This window comes from Brachypodium distachyon, chromosome 1 (assembly GCF_000005505.3).
Source record: "Brachypodium distachyon strain Bd21 chromosome 1, Brachypodium_distachyon_v3.0, whole genome shotgun sequence".
In the NCBI taxonomy this organism is placed as follows: domain Eukaryota; kingdom Viridiplantae; phylum Streptophyta; class Magnoliopsida; order Poales; family Poaceae; genus Brachypodium; species Brachypodium distachyon.
The window spans coordinates 58334845-58355326 of NC_016131.3; the positions used below are offsets into that span (position 1 = coordinate 58334845).

Below are 20482 nucleotides of genomic sequence, written 5' to 3' on the forward strand. Positions count from 1 at the left end.
TAAACAACAATGACTGATGACTTTAGACATTTTTTAAATTTGAAATCATCTTGTCTTTGGCATGCTTCTATGTTTGGCATTGGAGAGGGTTACTGTTCGCCTAATGAACTTTTTCAGTTTAACTTCACAAAGTTTGCGTTACCGCTTGGATATCTTTTTCTCTAACTCTCTTGCTATCCCTAAACGGTTCAGGACACAGTTGGTAACCACAAGCCTCAAGCTGAACATCAAACATTTTCATGTTCAACCTCTGCTATCTCATGTTTTAATGGCACAGCAGCAAAGAGAGAAAACCAAGATCATGCTGAATTACATGAGAAATAACCAGGATCAACTTCTTCGACAAATAGACTTAACACAAGCAGCAAATCCACACAGAATTAAAATATTGTAGCACAACAGGCTGATACAGGACGATTACATAGTATATGGGCACACAACCAAAGCAGCTGGGACAGCAGCATACCGAAGTTCAGACCCAAACTTTGGGCAACAACCAGTCATTGCGGAACATGATAATACTAGGTGGATTACGACAGCTTCTCTCTCTCTTTATCTCTCTCTCACTGTGATTAGGCAGATTTCACTGCTTGAGGTGGGGGAAGCACTGGGTGAGCTCGCTCTTCGGATGCTTCGCCTCGGCGTGCTCCTTGCACTTTGCTTCAGAGGTGGTGCAGATGAAAGTCTGCATGCATATCTTGCACTGCATTAAGACAGAAACATTTTCAGATGACCAGATATAAACGCATTGAAGGGGAGCCTTGGCGCAGCGGTACAGCTGTTGCCTTGTGACCATGAGGTCACGGGTTCGAGTCCTGGAAACAGCCTCTTGCAGAAATGCAGGGAAAGGCTGCGTACAAAAGACCCAAAGTGGTCGGACCCTTCCCCGGACCCTGCGCAAGCGGGAGCTACATGCACCGGGCTGCCCTTTTTAGATATAAACGCATTGCTACGAATAGTTTGTATGTGGGAGAAAATTGGGAATTTGCATGTTGGCATGACTGCTAGATCAGATAAATGTACCAAATAAGTTAAACTAGATAGCTACAAATTACTTGCACGACAATTGCAACTCAAGGATTCAAAGAACAAGTTAAACTAGATAGCTACAAATTACTCGCAGAACAATTGCTACTCAACGATTCAAAGAACAAGTTAGACTAGATAGCTACAGATTACTAGCTCAACAATTGGCACTTAAGGATTCAAAGAATAAGCAGGTGACACCCAACATAATTATCAGGATCATTCTACCAGAGGTCAACCTGATGACATCTCACACAATTAAATGATTAGCAAATAGCAGCTATGGGATTACAGCCTAATGTATCAGTCCTCCAGCTCCAGCTTCTCAAATCTGATCTGGAGTTCAAAGTTGACCTAAAACAACATGGACCAAATCCTAAGACTTTTAACCAATACTCCCTCCGTTTTTTTTATATAAGGCGTGTAAAATTTTGTGCCAAAATTCCGAAATATAAGGCGCGCAGCATCGGCTAGGAGAAAATCGGCAGCCCCTGCAGACGTGGAGGAAAAATCGGTAGTTTGCTTTGGGTGGTTGCACGCATTCAGGAGTGCAGGAGGCAGTTTGTTTCGTGGGAATTGACTTGCATGCAGGTAGTTGCGTTTGGCTGGCTCGCCCGTGGATGGAATCAAGTACCCACGCTAATATTCGTGCCAAAGGATACACGCCTTATATAAAGAAACGGAGGGAGTAACAAGCATAATACACTGCTGCCAGAATCCGCAATTAGTTCCGCACGAAGCAATCGTAAGTAGTGCCTAAGCTAGCTCAGATAAGCTCTGATAGCAGTCTGGCTTACTAGCATGTCCTTAACAGAATACAGCCTTCTTCGGTTGCCTTGATATATTGAATAGCACTACAAACAAGCAAAGCACGAGCAAGAATTTCTGCGGATGTGCGCTTATCTGCGCACCCGCACCTCAGCACCGGGAGGATTACGGATTCCACCGAGGACTGATCCTCACGAAACCCGTCGGATCTGTGCTCAACAGAGAAATCTTCGCAGAGCAAACTCATAGAATACACTCGTTACGGCACCGATTCGTCGTAGAAATTGAACGAACACGCTTTCCCCCATCCCAATCATTCCATACGCCCGCCCAATGAACGAATCAGGCCGGCAAAAAAGTCTCATCGGCCAAAAAATTAAAAATTCCCCAATCGCGAGGAGCCGAAAGAGTAGGGTTAGGATAGATCGGCCCGAATCGGCGGCGCACCTGGATGTTCATGGCCTTCTTGTTGGCCTCGAGCTGGCTCCCTGCGAAAAGGAAATCAATCAGACGCGCCGCCGACAGACAAGGTCAGATCAAGAGAGAGAAGGAACAAGATCCGTCGGGGGGGCAGGGAGGGGTGAATCAGGGATAAATTACCCTTGCCGCCCTTGAGCTTCTCGAGGTTCCTCTCCCTGGCCATCTTGGACTTCTGCGCGTTGCCGCCGCCCATGGCTTCTTTCTCCTCGGCGAGAACGAGACGAGACGAGAGGATGCTCTTCCTCGGAGGAAGTTTTTCGGCTGGAGAAATTTTTCGGTGGTAGGGAAAGAAAGAGGAGAAGACGCGGCGGCGGCGGCGTTTATAATAGAGGCAGGTCGCCGTTGGCGTCCGTCAATCTATCAGAACGGGACAGCTTTGCGGGTACTGGCGTGTGGGGCCCACGTGGAAGGGAGACGCGATCTGGGCCGTCCGTTTTGCCTTGGGGTTGCTGTGTGCTCCTCCCAAGGTTCGTTAGAACCATCTCTCCACTTGTTGCCAAAGAATCCCTGAATAAATTTCCTAAAAAAAAGAATTCCTTAAATAAATAACCAAACCAAGCTCTATGAATAAACATGGATGTAATGTGACATGTATCTTTTTTAATGAAAAAAAACTTACATAAAACCACTGTATTCGTGTCGACGTGCCGGAAGGAGCCTTGCTACAACAGGGTCGAAAAGAGGAACGAAAAAGACGAAAATTAAGCCAACCTCGCCTCCCCAGATGGACGACGGTGGACATTTGTTCCTTTAGCGTGCCCTCTTGTATCATGTTTGTATGTGTGAATGTTGTCTTTTGCAACGAAAAATTTAGAATCAAAACTCGATTATATACACGTCTTATGTATTTTTTTTTTCTTGGTGTATATATTGAGTTGGATATGATATATTTTTTTCCGGTCATTTTGTTATGTAGTCATTAGTTTAGGAGTACACGAGTACATATACATATGATCCACCGGACATTGTTCTCAATACATCGAGGTTGCATTTGGTATTGTGGTGGAGTATCATAACCCCGGTTGCCCACCCTTTTTGCCTAACCAAATTTTGTCAACTTTTTACAAAATTTTCACACTAAATCATAAAAGAACACGCTTTAGCCCAAGTTAATCAAAATTATAGGTGAACTGGTTATTATTTTGCTATCCACTGGAAAATAACTATTTCAAGTCGATGCCAACAAAATCTAATCACTGAGACAGGTTGGTCGGCAAGTACAGAAAACCATTTCATGTTGGCAGATTAGTTTGGACCCTGCAACACGAACTATGTATGCTTGCTGGTCCGGTCCCACACTACAGTCTACGCACCGACGGGCGCCGTTGCCGTTGACTCAGCAGTCAGCACCCACAGACACACTCTTTCGCTTGGACTTTGGAGTGAGCTGGAGGAGAAAGCTACGGGCTAGAGGAAGCTGTGCTGAACAACCAAATATCATCGGAAGTTCCGATGAGTACATGAAAACAGAGATAAGAGTGGACTAGTGGTGACTTTGATCAACGATCAAATCGATAAGTTTTTTTTTTCTTTGAGAATATCAAATCGATAAGTTGGTCACTAGTTTTTTTTACGGAAAGTTGGTCACTGGTGGCTTACACGTAACCATTGTTCAAACAATGGGCCTGATAGTGCTGCCACGGTGGCCCAAAAAGCCCACCCCATCTATGAAGATGTAAAAATCTACTCCCTCTTCCTAAATTCTTTTGAACTAATAAAACAATGACTAGAATATCTCCTAACCGTGGCCGCCATTCCAAACCGTGCTCCGAGCCCCCGACCAATCTCCTCTGCCACGTTCCACATTGAGTAAATTACAAAAAACCACCACATCAGAGGCTAGGGTTTCAATAGGTACAAGTTTACGTTTTCGTTGTAAAAAACCACCGGATTTACTTAATCTCTCGCTCTCTAGCGTCTAAGCCCGTTTCTGACGAAGCGGGTCCACAGTCAAGCCAACGTGGCCATTGACTGAACAGATGGCCATGTTTCTGACTTTTTCTGCTGGCTCTGCCGCGTGCGCCGCCGTGCGGCCTACGCTCTCTCTGCCCGCGCCGCTCAAGGCCGCACGACCTGGGCTTGCTCTGCTGCTCGCGCTGCACGCGCCCGTCGGGGGTGGCGGAGCGGTGCTTCTGTGCACCCTGCGCTCGCTCTGCTCACGCCGCGTGCCGCCGCTCGTGCCGCACGCTGTATTCCCCCCGCGCGTCGCAGTGGTGGAGGAGGCGTGGTAGAGGCGGCACAGGTGCTGGACTTGGTTGAAGAAATTGCGGCGCAGGAGGAGGCGGCTCGAGCTCGGCGTCCTCGCTGGAGAAGGCGCGTGGCCGGCTCGGTGGGGAGAAGGAGAGAATAGAGGGAGAGCATGCTGGCAGGCCTATCTGGCAAGACACGCTAGCCCGACAGTGGGCCACATCTGTCAAAAACGGGCTTAGACGCTAGCAAATGAGGGGTTAAGTAAATCCGGTGGTTTTTAGCAACTAAAATGTAAACTGGTACCTATGTGAAACCCTATCCCCTAATGTGATGGTTTTCTATAATTTAATCCTTCACGTCCATCGTTCATTCGTTCTACACATTCTTGGTGTTGCCAACTTGCCATCGATATTTGCTCGGCGGCACCGAGCAAATACCGATGGCAACACGAGAAGTGATATGTCGATGTTGTGGTCGAGAAACAATAACGATGGCATGTATTTAAACGCTTTTTATCTAGACGCTTTTTAAAAATATTACATGTATTCTCTCTGTTCCATAATTCTTGTCGAAATATTACATGTATCTAGATGCTTTTTAAAAATATATAACTAACCGCCGCCTGACCAAACTCTTTTCTTTCCGCTGGTTAGCGTCCGTTCGCAGGTGACAGACCTATTAGTTCGTTTTGCAAAACATACACGCAAAAGTCAAATCCTCAAACCCCAAACTCCTATGTGCTAATTAGTATAATTAATCCATTGCCAAGCTCATAGGCTAATGTGTTGGTTAAAGCCGCGTTATATATAGACGCCATACACTATTCTTTCGACAATGGAGTTATATTGCTCTAATAGAATGTCAAGCGATACAACAAGAGCCGTGGCGGAGCCAGAATTCCATTAGAGCCCATGCCATTGCTTCAAATCACCAAATTACCAAACATAACAGGAGCAAACTTTTCAAATCATCAAAAATAACAAAGAAAGAATTTGGCCCTGTCTCCGCCCTTTGCAAGGGTATCAAACCTCCTATTTCTGGGCATCTAGTTATTTGAACTAAAATGACGACAACAATTTAGCATGAGTTGGAGCGAGTACAAAAAGTACTATCGGTCTCCTCTTGGTTTCGCTTGTCGGCGTCATCGAGTGATACATAGATCGATCCCTTGCATGCACCTCAAGCAACATATCTATGCGTGCGCCTCCACGCTACACCCTTGCCATCACGGTGTTGTATCAACGGTTCTGATTAATTTAAGCCGGATCGATCGATCGGAAGCTTTAGGAAAGCATGCTGCATCCATGTAATTAAATCGACCTAAGCTACTCATTTTTTTTTTCTTCAGAGCCCACACGCTTCAGACTGATGTGCAGCCAATTAGCTGCCGGTTAATCCCCGGCCTGTCTGCAAGCAGTGCTTGTTTGGTAAAAATTCAGACGTAATTAAGTTCCTCTGTAGTTTAATCAATTCCCCGCCTTCAGTTTACTTGTGTAGCCTTTAATTAACCTTGTGGTTATTTATGCAAAGTCAGGCGCGATTAATTAATTACCAGTACCGTACTCGTTAGAGAAACGCGACCTACCCCCACTAAAGTTAAAGGCGCCAAAGCATGATTGTTTTCTTAACCCTTACTATCTCTGTTACTAAAAAAAGCACAAGCCTATGTAAAAGAAGTAAAGATCGTTTTAGTCTACATGATGCTGTTACGTGATATCACCTTTTCTTTATCTTTTGCTTTCTTGTAAATGTGGGTATCTAGCTAGTTTAATTTAGCGTATATAAATGCTCATCAAAACGTGCACAGTAACTAATCTTCAGACCTTATGATGCTACATAGTATAATTATATAAAATTTGGATAATTCCTCTCCAAATCCAGCCTACAATTTTCATCATACCATGCTACTTAAGAACAACTTCCTAATTAAAGCCTTACTTAGAGTTAATACAAGTGATGAATTCAGTTCCTGGTGGGGTTATTTCTCCATCATCGAAGCACGTGTGTGGTCATTTTCAGTTTCAACTGGGTCCTTGTATTTCTGGTATTATAGTCATTCTTACCATGAATGTCATTCCGTATGACATGAAGGTGTTTCATGTTAACATTCCTGTCCATGTAAAAGCCCAAGGAGATGCCACATGGCCTGTGGAATACTTAAACGGAGATCGAGGTGTCCTAACGCGCTAACCCTGACAAACGTTGATCTTCGCTATTCAAATTAGCAGGACATGTATAACTGCTCTATTTTTTTTATCAGCAACATAACACAGTTGTCCGTCCGTTCCATAAAAATTGGTACGGAAGTTCAAATCCGTGCCAATCTTTATGGAACAAAAGGAGTACTATATACTAATATTAGGGTAGAAAAAACTACTTTAGTTTTTTTATTAGTAACATGCTACTTTGCGAGGGTAGGCATATCAACGGAGAGCCGGACACCCAACGCGAAAGAATTTAGACCAAATTCGATAAGAGGAGAACCAATAATTTTGGTACTTAATTAGTCACCAAATTTTGATCCTTGGGTACCTGAAAAGACCAGAGAAAGCAAACAAAAAAAAAGTCAACTACATGGATTAACCGCGGCTTCGAGCTAGCCCAATAGCCTAATTAGTTGACCTACTTCCTAATCCGTCCTTCGTTCCCCTCCGGCCCAGTCCCGACCCTCAAACCCTTTTCTCTACAACCCCATCTAGCCATTTCCCTCATCTCGACCCCCATTCTCTCCTAACTCGGCGACTCCCAATCAGGTAGCCGCCAGCTCGTGAGTTGCTACCCATCTGCCACGCCGCCTCCGGGACCACTCTCGGGAAGCCCCTCCTCCCCATGACTCAACCCTCTTTGCCCCTCTTCAATGGTCACGAGCCCTTGATCTCCTCGCCGCGCCTGGCCAAGCTTTTCCGCACAAAAAATCAAAGCAAAAGAAAAAAAAACAAAAAGAAGAAAAAGAGAGAAAAGGACTAAAAGCAAAAAAGCGAAATACAGTATCAACTACCTTACCAGAAAATCCAGAAAGGGTAGGGTCCCACGCGCAAAACTGGCACACATGACACAACTCACTGACCTGACCTGACCTCCAATTCTCAAATCCTCATCCGCTCGTTCCCCACACCTCCGGCGACCGATCGCCTCCGCCGCCGCCATGGGCTCCGACCGCGGGGAGCTCGCGCGCCTCTGCAGCGGCCGCAACTGGTCCAAGGCCATCCGCCTCCTCGACGCCCTCCTCGCCCGCTCCCCCTCCTCCATCCACGACCTCTGGTACGTGCCTATATACACACACTGCTTGCTCTCTCCATCCCGATCCGCTTCCCCCGCGGGGGTGATGGATCTCTGATCTAGCAGCGCTCCTGGGGTGGTTACTTCGTGGCTCGGCGGTGATCCCCGAATTTTTTTTTGCCTCCTCCTTGCAGCAACCGGGCCTTCTGCTACTCCCAGCTCGAGCTCCACAAGCACGTCGTCAAGGACTGCGACCGCGCCCTGCAGCTCGACCCCACGCTGCTCCATGCCTACGTCCTCAAAGGTATGGTCCTTTTACTGACCTCCCTCTTGTGCCTGCCCTCCCCCCTCCTGCTGCAGTAGTGGATTTGCCTTTCCTGGTCTCTGTTTTGGGATGGGATATGAACTACCACCTGCTAGATGTATGATGGACAATTTACAGTTGTTTTTGGTACGCACTGCCGCCCGTTGTGTTTGAGTAGTGCGACCTGATTGCATATGTGTTTTCAGACACCTCGTGAATCAGAGAGCAGAGAGTAGAGTACTTTCATGAGCATGATCCCCTGTTTGTGCATTGCTTGAGGTGAAAGCTTCTGGTTATGTTCTCTAAACGAAGAAACTTTCTGCTCAGCGGAGGAGAACACGAATGTCTTGCTAAACCTTGGACAACATTTATGTACAACTCCCTTGCATTTTTTTCCGGTAAAAATAAAAATAATGTACAGTTACAAGGATTCAATTTTTTTTTTTGGTCATGTGAGCAGTGTATGCTATTTTTTCTTTCTGATCCTTTTTCCTCTTTATCCCTGTGTCCTATCTCCTTTTACCTCCTCTGCATTCACCTCGAAGAGCCTGAGCCCTGAGGTACACCAATTGATCCAAAGAACACCTGAACGAAAAAAGTTCTCTCATCCACAGGAAGGCTTCCCTAGATCGTATGCGGTGTCATATTCCTTTTGTATTTATGCATGTTGTTTTGAAAGTGAGTGATACAAGTAACATTTACTGTATCGTTGTTATTTTTAATCAGGCAAGGCACTGTGCGCATTAGGGAAGAAAGAGGAAGCTTTGGTTGCTTGGGACCAAGGACATGGAATTGCTGCCCGCGACACAATTGACCTGAAGCAGCTGCTTGAGTTGGAAGAATTAGTTTCTTCTGTTAAAATTTGCGAGACGGTTGAACGTGAAGGCGTTGTGGATTTATCACCATGTGATACCAAAGTTGTTATCTCAGAAGATTGTGTTGCAGCCACAACAACTGATACAAAATCTGTTGTCTGTGAAGATAACATTGAAAACTCCAAAGATTCATCAAATGGTGATATGACATTACCTAATAGCTGTAAAGACCATAAAGATTCTAGCAGTCCAGCAAATGACGCCACAGGGACACATCCAAATCCCAAGAAAACTTCGAAGTTAGATAAGAAAAATAAAGCAAAAGGAAAGAAGGAAATAATTGTCCACTCGGAAGATGTGGAAGAGAGAAGAAGTTTGGGTGAAACTATAGCACTAGATGAAGCATTATTTGGTACGAAAGTATCAAAATCATCCAAATCAATAAGTTTGGATTTCCGACTTTCCCGAGGCATTGCACAGGTATTTTAGATAGAGACACAATATTCTTCTCTTGATCATTGTCACTGAACTATATCTTTTCAGGTAAACGAAGGAAGGTACGACCAAGCTATATCCATTTTTGATCAGGTTTTGATCTATTATCGATTTGCTTAATCATTCTTTGTAATCAGTAAAGAAGCCTGACAATATATGCATCGACATTTCTAGATACTGCGGGAAACTCCAACATATCCGGAGGCACTGATTGGGAGAGGGACAGCATATGCATTTCAAAGAGAATTGGACTCTGCTATTTCTGACTTCACCAAGGTAGAAAACTTAAGAGTCAGAACTTTCCTTTTCCTGCTGCACAAAATGACCTTATGTCTTTACCTTAATGGCAGGCTATACAATCAAACCCATTAGCTGGGGAGGCATGGAAGCGTCGGGGGCAAGCACGCGCTGCTTTAGGAGAGTTCGTTGAGGCAAGCTTGCTATGTTTGTGTAAATTTAAAAACTAATATGGGTTGACTCAATAAAAGACAAGACTATATTTGAGAACCTCTGAACACTTTATAGTCAAGCTACATTTTAAGAGCAATTCATCAAGGAAAATGTAGCTGTATTACATTTTAATAATCATTTTATTTCAGGCTATTGAAGACTTGACTAAAGCATTGGAATTCGAGCCAGATTCTCCTGATATTTTACACGAAAGGGGTTAGTTCTGTACCCATGGCTGAATCTCAACTCCACTAAAAATGCCATTTGTAGTATATCTTTTGATGAAAACTAAAGGACATTGGGATTCATGATGAATTCATGCTACCTTACATGTTAGTAATAAAGTGATGTAGCTAGGACATCGGACCACACTATCTATTCTTTTATTCTGATAGCACATCTGGGCTGATGGTAGGAATTGTGAGCTTCAAATTCAAGGACTACAATTCCGCAGTCGAAGATCTCTCAACATGTGTGAAGCGTGACAAGAAGAACAGTTCTGCACACACTTATTTAGTAAGTATATGGTTTTCTGTTGAAAATTCATTTTATTATCTGCAAACTCCAGTTTCTTTTGTTCCAGGAATCAACAGGAAATACTCACTGTTTGAGTAAATAACCTTGTAACTTAATACAGAATTTGAATTTGACCAAGCTTCCCATCTCGACATTACTTAATGTTTTAATAAATAACCTTAAAAGTCATAAGACCTTGAGGAATGTTTTGCCATGTAATGCAAAAGTTGTTGAATTTTTGTCAGTTCTGAGACAATAACTGATCTTGTTTGCTTCTGAACTTTGTAAGTGGCATGTAAGAGAATGCCAAATTTTCAGGTATTTGAATGTGTGACCATAGGTAGTTCTTCTTTGAAGGTTCTTTTGCTTTACTACTATTTTAGAATAATATTTTTCATATTGCTCTAGGGTCTTACTCTTTCAGCAGTGGGAGAGTACAAACGTGCTGAAGACGAGCATCTCCTTGGTATAAAATATGATGGAAGTTTCCTTGACAGTTGGGCTCATCTTTCTCAGGTTCATTCCCTTAACTCAGAAACGTGTATCCATTTCCATGCCTTCTCCATGCTATACTGTTTATGACTGCTACTGGTTGCAATTGCTCCATTGGGTGTAGCAAATTCAGCTGTCTACAGTGATCCTACTTAAAATAAAATTTACTCAGACATGATAATTTGACCTTTAGAGATTCCTTGGCTTGCATTACTCTGATAAGTTTTGAACTACTGATACCAGACTGGTCATCTCTGTAGCTTATCAAGACATGCAATAGTGCCTCATGCTTATAGATAAGTATTGTTGTTGAAGTTTCTAGCAGGTTTCTTATGGTAAAATCCAGTGAACGGTAGTGTTATTCAAGAGTCTACTCTAGGAGGTTTCTTGTTTTAGAAGAGTGGTCACTAATTGTCTATGGTCTCCACGTGCCTTACATGGCTTTGGCGCAAGCTTCTTTTTCTGTCTGTATTATACTAGATAACTAGAAGCACGTTCATTCTCTGGAGAGTGACTGATTTATTGCCACTCTGTGGTGTCCTGTGCTGTAGCTTTATCTTGATTTGGCTTATCCAGAGAAGATGTTGAATAACCTTGAGAAAGTTCTTCAAATTGATTCGAGGTGAATTTCGGTGTTCATTATCATATATTTCCTCTGCCTAACTACATTATTTATTTTCTTTATCCAATCACTTAATTTACCTGACTATTCCTAGGTTTTCCAAAGCATACCATCTACGTGGAATTCTTTACCATGGGATGGGTAGGCATAGGTAATCCCTTTTCTGAAACTTCTGTCTTATGTTAGTATGTCATATAAGCTTTGACATATAATTATACCTTCTCAGTACACTAATATTTGTCACTGTTTAAATGAAGAAATGCGTTAAGTTGAATTACATGTTCACATATCCATGTTTGAATGTTTGAGTTTTTCTCTTACACTTCTGCAGTTTAGTTTTGTTGTCTGTTTAGGTCAATACATCTGCTTTGTTGGGTGTAATTCTATTGCCATATTCTTTTTCATTACTTTGGAATAATATTTAGGCATTTTTAGTTTTGCTTGCATACTTTTGGATGTTGATGTGCTAGCTGTCATGAATGTTAATTTTATTCCGATTGTAAGGGCTTTGTTCCTTTTGTTTGCTGTGCAGTTTGATGCTTAGTGGATTTGTTACAGGGACACAATGACTAACTGTGTGTTGGGAGCATAAATGGGATTTGTTTAAACAGACCGCCGTATTTGATTTTCAAAGAATAATAGTTCTAATAGGTTTATGTTCAGTACTGGATCTCTTACTCTGATACCTTGATAGAGCTAGAATTGGAGTCTTTATCCATCTTCTACATTAGGTATTTATTCTGTACAATTTACAATAAACATCTTGAAATTTGGTTCCCAACTCAAAGAGTTAATGTTATCTTGTAATATATTGTTTTCTTTGCTTTGTGCTAACTACAGTGCTTATCCTACTTCCCATCTCAAACTGGCAGCTCCCCAAGTTCCCCCTTAACCTAATTTTGGCTTTGCAGGAGTGCTATTAAAGAATTATCAATTGCTTTGACATATGATAGTTCAAGTATTGAGTGCCTATACTTGCGTGCCTCTTGCCACCATGCTGTTGGAGAATATAAGGCTGCGGTATGTTGCCTTCTTGTTTGGTGAACTAGCAAGTGTAATTATATTTTTTGTTGCCACATCCCATATGCTACTGTTCCTTTGTAAATCTCCAGTTTATTCATGGATTGCAGCAAATTTAACACTTTTGTTACTTTATTCCTTGTGTTCACATCCTTCTCATTTCAAGATCAAAGATTATGATGACGTACTTGATCTGGAGCTTGATTCCATGGATAAATTTGTGCTGCAATGTTTGGCCTTCTATCAGGTCCACAATTTCTTCCTTTTTAGTTGTGTTTCCGTACAGCTTGTTCTTTAGGTCAGAACCCAGAGCCATATATTTCTTTGAGCTAAAAATCACAAAAGCCATATAAGGTGCCACCATGCAAAAAAGAAAAGGATATTTTGTGTCCCACTACTGCAAAAGCTTCAATCCCATCCACATAAGCGACTAGATCTGAGCCTAAAGAATTGCAGGATTGAATACATATATATGGCTATTTGATTTAAAAGAATTTTGAAGGAATTTGTAGGATTCCAGTCCTTAGAAATTTTCCTGCAGAGGTTGTTTGATTGTAGGATTATAAAGTTGAGGAATTTTTCTATGAGCCACTTTGCACTCACTTCTGAACGGAAGTTTCTATCGAGTTTGACCCCTTGGGAAAAATTCCTGTGGGTCATGAGTTCCTATATTTTTTCTATGTCGTGAACATAATCCAATATCCTTTGATGCCAATGGTAACCCACTAATCCTATATAGGATTGAAGAAAGCATGACATTGCCATTTTTATCTGTTCCTGCATTGTTGGAATCGTGCGAATCAAAGATTGTCATAGCATCGAGTCCCAAAACATACAGTGCTTATGCCATGATTCAATATTACAGAGCCAACCTTCTGTTTGTCTAAACTGTTAATATTTATTTTTAGGTAGACTTGGCTGTGATTCTCTTACAACAACAAGCATATTGCTCAGTTGATATTTTTGGCTGTTGCCTTGGCTCCAGCAAGCTTTTATCAAATACAAACATTTCTTTGTCTTTGCTCTTGGCTGGGTTTTGTTATTTACTACTGACTTGGTTTACTCTCTTATAGAGTTGCTTTGTCATAGGAATGCTAACCTTGGTTTTCTTATGTGGTACTTCTTGCAGAAGGAAATGGCTCTATATACCGCTTCAAAGGCCAATTTAGAGTTCTCTCAGTTCAACATTGATGATGATGTTGACGCACTATTCAAGGTTAAATCGTATATCCTAAATCTATTGCATAATCTTTGTGATGCATCTACTAACAGTAACATCTATGCGGACAATAGGAATATTGGTGCAAACGACTGCACCCGAAAAATGTGGCTGAAAAGGTTTATCGCCAACCACCATTACGGATCTCACTGAGAAGTGGACGCCTTAACAAGCAAGACTTCAAGTTCACAAAGCATCAAACAAGTCTTCTCCTAGCTGCGGATTCAATTGGGAAGAAGATTCAGTATGATTGCCGCGGCTTTTTGCCAAATCAACGTCAGGTATCCCTCCTGGAATCTCTGCAGATTCCTTATCTCTGTTGCATCTACTGTTGTTCAAATGTTCAACTTATCTGACATAGTGAGATGGGTTGTTTTTTAGATGGATGATTATGGTGTTGCATTACGATTCCTTCCTCTTGAATTGTTAACATTTGCTGCAATTTAATGAGGAACACATGCCCACCTACAATTTTCTTTGGATGATGGTTTTTAAGAGCTTGATGCCAAACAACGTAATATACTAGCACAATATGTGTGCTTCGCCGCACTGGCGAGTGTGGCCTTGACCACTGTGTTGTTTAGAACCTCTTCAGAAGTGACTCTGTATCAAATGTATAATATCAAGAGAAAGAGGACCGTAAGAAATATAGGGTCTGTTTGGTTTGAGCCCAAGGTTGCCATGCTAAATTTTTGGCCACCATCCAAACATATTCGTAACCTTCAAATTCGTCTGGACCTATTTGTAAACTACAAAAATAGCTTCTCGGAATTATATTAATAACAAACAAATCCTTTAAAGTTTCCACTTTTCAAGTCTATCGATCATGTCACAGAACTGAACAACCTGTAACTAAACAACCTATTTCTAAATAACCTAGCCAAGCACGTAAATTAATGACCACCACCCTACCATCTATATATTGGCTGTTCTAGTTGAATTGCAGTACCGGTTTGCTCAACACTAAACATATGCAACCTGAGATTCTAACAACAACCAAGTTCTTGAACATTTTAGCCTCAACCAACTTAATGATTTAAAATACACCACCTGGACAAATTTGGGTGCGTGCTTATGTCAATTGAATAATCTCATAACAAAAGCTTGATGGCATGTAGCAAAATGCCAAACATAAGCATACATACCTCTTTCCCACAACATGTTGATCTGACACAGCTAGCCACCGCCTGGATCCACATCGACACAAACCTTCACCTTCACCTTTCCACGCTGCAGAGGAGAGAAAGCAGCAGCGTTTGGATATGGCTATATTGTGGTAGTCATCAAGTGCCGAAAAAGCAAATTTGATTCTTTAGCTTGGAGTCTCCAAATAAATAAATATCACATGGGCATATATTAGTGCATAACTTAGTTGCTTAGCCAGCATGGATTTTGATACGCATAACATTGGCCCTATCTGTATTGCTTACCTTCGACAGTCCAAATCTCTGTAGACATATTTTGTATTTAGTAAAGAGAATCGGCAGATGGTCACATGACGCACCATTTGAAAAAAATAAATCAAACAGATCAAAATTTATAAGATTTCTGTAGAAATTATATGAAAATTAACTCTAAAGAATATTACTGACACACATCAAGGGAAGTGCGACTGCAACATAGTACACTCATTCGCTGAAAAGTGAGCAAGTACCAGACATACGACTACCAAGCGAACATGTGGAGAAGTAGCCCAGTCAATGGCTACAACAGTAACCAGCAGGGCAAGACTGATGCTTAAAATCAAATGAAGGTAGGAATCGCTGGTACGCAAGAGCAGATCACTGGATGATGCACTAGAAGACAGCATCTGCCCAAAAACACAAAATTCAACACAAACAGAGTCCTGAAATGAGGAAGAGGAGTGATAATTATGCTAGTTTGAGCACCACCACCAATTCCAATACTACCCAATACACCTTAGATGTTTCCAATCTGATCTTGCGAACACAATTAGCTTCCTATTTAGTTTTTCAGGAACACAACTGCACAATACTATTACGCCCTCTTCAGTTTATTACGCCCATCTAAAAAATCACAAGAACCAAGGAGGACACAGTTAAGTGCTAGACCACGTATCAATGAACGCAGCATGCATGGCCATCTCTCTCCTTCATGCATTGGTTGGTTCCACATTGAGAACCAAAATTAGACATACATTAATGTTGGGTGTAATTACTTTTTGCCTATACCCAAAGAAAATGTGGGCTAACATGCTAATTTTGGATTTTTAAGATGGGCCTAATAAACTGAAAAGGAGGGAGTAGTTTATGGAAGCCTGTCATTCTATTCTATTCCAAGCATGAAGCTAGCTTCCTATTTAGTTTCTCAGGAGCACAATTGCACAGTAGTCTACAGAAGCCTGCCATGTTATTCTATTCCGAGCTTGAAGCTGCAGAAACTTGAAACACTTCATCAACCATAAGAAAGATTCTACACAATGCTAAACATCCCATAGATAACAGAAGACACTTGTCATCACTAACAACATTCTTTAAATAGCATCCACAAGGTTGTCCTAAAAGCTAGCAAATTTACCAACCCAATTTGCATAGGAGAAATTAAATGATCCGTGCCATCAGATCCCAAATGCTACAAAATTACCAATTCAATTGTTCAGCCAGCTGGGGGCCAAACTGGACCTAAATTTCCTCCCTCGCATCCTCAGATGCCATAGAGCAGCACCGAATTCACTTATCTAGCAGCCAAACGGCAAGGCAGCCTCCAGCAGCAGAGGATGATGTGGTGAGATCTCTCTCCTTTCTCACCAGATCTGGAGAGGGAGGGGAGGAGAAGAAGGGGAGGGGATTTTGTACCTCTAAAGGTGGTGCAGGGGTAGTCCAGCGTCATGGTGGTTGCCGGGGATGGATTGCCTGGCATCGCAGCAGCCGACATGGAAGCCTGCTGGGAGGTCGGCCTCAAGCGGCACGAGGTGGTGGGGTCAGCGGGAGGCGGTGCTGAGAGTGCAGGGGAGGACGAAGAACGACCGGGCACTGAGAAGCGGCGCGATCGCTCTCACCGGTCGGTGGCGTGGTGGAGGGTGACACATCGGTGGAACAGCATCGGTAGCGGCAGTTGCAGCTTGAAGTCCTGAAGAGCAGAGAGATGATGTCAAGTAGGTAGGGAGAGGATGCGAGAGTTTTCCACCAGCCCAAGACTGGCTACCTCACTAAACTGCTGGTCCAGCACCACGTGGGACGCAGTATCAGTCAGAGGGATGCTAGCCTCAGAAACAAACAAATCTACCTCACCAGGCAAACGGGTGATCCAGCTGGCTCCCATCCAAGTTTTGCCGGCTGGAAATGTGTCTCTCTGGGAGGGTCTGAGGAGGTGGGTACACATCTCGCCTTGCAGGTTTGATCTAAGATAACACAGTGGTATTTTGAGTAACTGCAATCTGTTGACCGTATAGTGAAGAGATAAAATCCTTTTGATGGTATTTTGCAAAAGAGGTTATCTTTTATTGGTGCGGAGACAAAATTTTCTTTTCTAATATATACAAGGTATGGGTGGTGATTGTACAGAACTAAGTGCGTTTTTAGAATGAGCTATTTGGTTCCTTCTTTTTACCGTGGGTGATTGAACAAAGCACTCTTGTTCACAATATTGGTGTGATATAGGTAAAGCTTGATTATAGAATACATATGCATAGCTATTAGCTAATGCCTGCCTTTTACTGATTTCTTACATGCATGCCTTATTTTAAATTATTTTGGGGTTTGCGGATGTTGGCTACGGATGCACTTGATGTTCAGGGCCCTCTTAGGTTGTCTACCGATACACTGTTTACTCTTCTTTGTGCTATTTTTCTTTTGTCATAGTTTAAATCTTGAAAGCTTTCACCAAAGCGCGTCGCTTCATTGAAGTGTGGAGTGGTTTCATATTTGTGCACACCACTGCCATTTCAGGAATTTCCAAGTGTACCAAATCCTGATGCCTTGCTTTATCAGTATCCTATTCAAGTGTTGTCATTACTGAGTACCTGGTCTAATGAGACTTTATTTTCCTTTTGTAGTACCGCATGGCTGGGTTAGCTGCTATTGAGATTGCCCAGAAAGTTTCCAAGGCTTGGCGCTTTCTGAGAAATCCAAAGAACAGTGCGAAGTTAGTCAGGAGAAGGGATAAGCTTAACTTGAGCGTAAACAGGGGAGGTTATTGTAGCACCAGTACTTTAGCTGGATCTCCAACATCTAGTCCAAGTGAGGAAAAGGTTTCCTCTGGGATTTCTCTCTCCTGGCAGGATGTATATAATATAGCTGTGAAGTGGAGACAGATATCTGAACCTTGTGATCCAGTTGTTTGGGTCAATAAGCTAAGGTGAGCTAAATGCTTGCACAAGGATTAATTTGTTCAACCACTATCTTGTTTAATTTCTTTTCTGCTATACCAGTGAAGAGTTCAATTCTGGATTTGGCTCTCACACCCCACTGCTTCTTGGTCAAGCGAAAATTGTTCGCTATTATCCATATTACCTAAGGTTTGTAGATGCCCATCATGTTCCACTTTCGCGATTGGTTTACTTGTAGTGAGTCACTAATAGTCCTAGCTTATCGTCTTTTGCATGGCAGAACTCTGGAAGCTGCGAAAGCCATTATGCTTGACTTGAAGTATGTCAATAATGCGGAGGATCGTGCAATTTTTCTTACGGATATTGAAAAGTTGAAAAAGGTAAGCTGTGCAACCCATTGCATCTACATTTAACCATAACCATATAAACAAAAATAGTGATTACTAATCAGATCAGCAACCTCAAGGGCATAATGCTTCTTGGATGTGATAGGTTGCTTAGGAGTTGATTGATTCTCATAGCATGTGTTCTCTATACTATGCCTGCAAACTAACCAATGTTCTCATGAGAATAAAATCTGCAGATAGAAGTTGCATCATCATGCTCGGATTTGTACAATATAGTTGGTGAGACCTACTGGGTTGCTACTAGATGCGACAGTATCGCATTTCAGGGGTAAATAACTCTTTACCCTATCTGGATCTTATATATGAGTATTTTGATAGCTTCCATGCCAAACTGCAGCAAAGTACTTCGAAAGAGAATTATGTAATCCTTGTGCTTATTTAATAAGTATCACCCATTTCAGGAGGCGTCTTGAAGGGACAAGAATTACCACTCAAAACGTGTAAGTTGTGTAGACTGTAGACACTGGTCATTGGCTTTTCTTTCCTGCCATCCTGCTTACTTGTGTTCATGCCATTACAGGGGCAAAACAGGATTTGACTTCGCAATCCGAACTCCTTGCACACCATCTAGATGGGAGGAATATCAGGAAGAAATGACTGCTGCTTGGGAGGTAACTGTTGATTTGTTGTTCTGCTTGTTGATTACGTTCTCTTGAATGAAGTAATATATGTTGCCATAGCCTGCTGGACCACACCTTTTGGGAGCTCAGTTACTTTTAATTAGTTGTAGTGTTGCAAAGAGATTTAGTTGTAGTAGACCACATGTGTTTCTACCTGTATAACGGTTACAATTCTGAGACAAACTAAGAATTACGCGTCTGCAGGCCATTTGTGAGATATATTGTAGTGACCCGAACCCTACGCGCGACTCCAATGCACTTGATGCTGTGAAGGCGGCAATATTGCGCATGACATATTACTGGTAACGACCACAGCTTCAACTCTGTCTATCTCCCTCCCACCAAAACAGTTGCCAATCAATTTGGTGGAACTTCCAGGTACAACTTCATGCCACTCTCAAGAGGCACATCGGCTGTCGGCTACGTGGTGCTGCTCGGCTTATTCCTGGCTGCAGGCATGGATATAACAGCGAGCATCCCTCCAGGGGTTCAGGTGGACTGGGAGGCGCTGCTGTCCTCGGACCCGGACACCTTTGTCGATGCCGTCAAGCCCTGGCTGTACCCATCCGTAAAGATGAGCAAGAGCTTGAAAGACTACGCGGACATCAGCGTCGCTTTCGGCACGACGGGGTCGGTCATAGCTGCCCTGACTTCTGTCGACACCTGAGCTTATGAACGGTTCTCACCAAATGTTATAGGTCGATCCAGTTGTTAATTGTAACAATTTTCTTTGTTTCACCATATGCATAAATTTCCCGCGGTTTGCTTTCTTTCGATCTGCAGTGCTTGGAAGGGTTGTGTGCACAAGCATCATGTGCTGCGATCAGTGTTGTAACTTTAACAATAAGCCCATCGTTTTTTTTTCCATTGGAACAAATAGTTCTTTGTAACAACAAGAATAATTGTAATTGCATGTAACATTTTCTTGCGTGAAGGAACCCATCTTTGGATGAATTGCATGCACTGAGCATTTGTTCTTGTTCTTCGTTATGAAATAAATACTACCACTTTCTTTTTACGAAGGTTGGCATATTTGGTTAGTTAAACAAGGCTTTAACCAATGATATGTCTATTAATATGCAATTTCTATAATACCTATCCATAATTATTAGCGAGAACTTTTGAAGTCGATATAAATAGAGTATAAAAAATACATTAATTTGGTAATTCTTGGCCAAACTTTTTTGTTTAGCTCCAAAAGGAGAGAGTATTGATAATTAATTGAGCTTGCGGTCATTCTGGTTTGGTCTGGATCATATCCGCTTGAGACTTCACTCACATCAGCCTGATCCCACGATGCCGTGTTCGTCTGTGCTCACTGAATGATTGACAGATACATCAACCTTAGGTACTCGTAAACTCACTGAACGCATGTAAGAGCAATTTTAGCAGGTACTGAAACGAACTTTGTGGGGTGAGGTAAACAATACTTTCTCCATCCCGAATTAACTTTGTGGCACGTCAATTACTTGGCTAGCCGGAGAGGAAGGTCAACTAAGATGGAGGAGTAGGGAAAGGACGGTTTGGACGGCGGGGGCGGCGGCCGGATTC

At 42.4% G+C, this 20482-nt stretch overlaps 2 protein-coding genes across 2 annotated transcripts; one reads left to right on the top strand and one right to left on the bottom strand.

Annotated features, from left to right (window-relative positions):
• Positions 1-288: 288 nt before the first annotated feature.
• LOC100840462 (uncharacterized protein At2g23090) lies at positions 289-2585 on the bottom strand. Its single transcript, XM_003557620.4, has 3 exons — positions 2395-2585; positions 2242-2282; positions 289-703 (listed from the first exon to the last, which is right to left on the bottom strand). Exons 1-3 carry the CDS (start codon positions 2465-2467, stop codon positions 584-586), a joined length of 234 nt encoding a protein of 77 aa, XP_003557668.1. The 5' UTR covers positions 2468-2585; the 3' UTR covers positions 289-583.
• Positions 2586-7542: 4957 nt separating this feature from the next.
• On the top strand, positions 7543-19890 carry LOC100841566 (suppressor of RPS4-RLD 1). Its single transcript, XM_003557625.4, has 23 exons — positions 7543-7725; positions 7878-7987; positions 8714-9282; positions 9346-9390; positions 9472-9573; positions 9648-9728; positions 9897-9963; positions 10163-10263; positions 10672-10779; positions 11307-11377; positions 11472-11528; positions 12289-12397; positions 12564-12644; positions 13527-13613; positions 13691-13897; positions 17632-17933; positions 18007-18093; positions 18185-18284; positions 18488-18579; positions 18713-18751; positions 18832-18922; positions 19136-19233; positions 19310-19890. The coding sequence occupies exons 1-23, from the start codon at positions 7610-7612 to the stop codon at positions 19596-19598; spliced, it is 3009 nt and encodes a 1002-aa protein (XP_003557673.1). The 5' UTR covers positions 7543-7609; the 3' UTR covers positions 19599-19890.
• The last annotated feature ends 592 nt before the right edge of the window (positions 19891-20482 follow it).

Bases quoted from the DNA above. Each gene is read 5' to 3' on its own strand.
- LOC100840462 (XM_003557620.4), bottom strand. From the start codon at position 2,467: ATGGGCGGCGGCAACGCGCAGAAGTCCAAGATGGCCAGGGAGAGGAAC. The intron at 2,283-2,394 runs GTAATTTATCCC...TCCTTTTCGCAG, and splicing joins GAAGCTCAAGGGCGGCAAGG to GGAGCCAGCTCGAGGCCAAC. The intron at 704-2,241 runs GTGCGCCGCCGA...GTCTTAATGCAG, and splicing joins AGAAGGCCATGAACATCCAG to TGCAAGATATGCATGCAGAC.
- LOC100841566 (XM_003557625.4), top strand. From the start codon at position 7,610: ATGGGCTCCGACCGCGGGGAGCTCGCGCGCCTCTGCAGCGGCCGCAAC. The intron at 9,574-9,647 runs GTAGAAAACTTA...CCTTAATGGCAG, and splicing joins CTATTTCTGACTTCACCAAG to GCTATACAATCAAACCCATT. The intron at 10,780-11,306 runs GTTCATTCCCTT...CCTGTGCTGTAG, and splicing joins GTTGGGCTCATCTTTCTCAG to CTTTATCTTGATTTGGCTTA.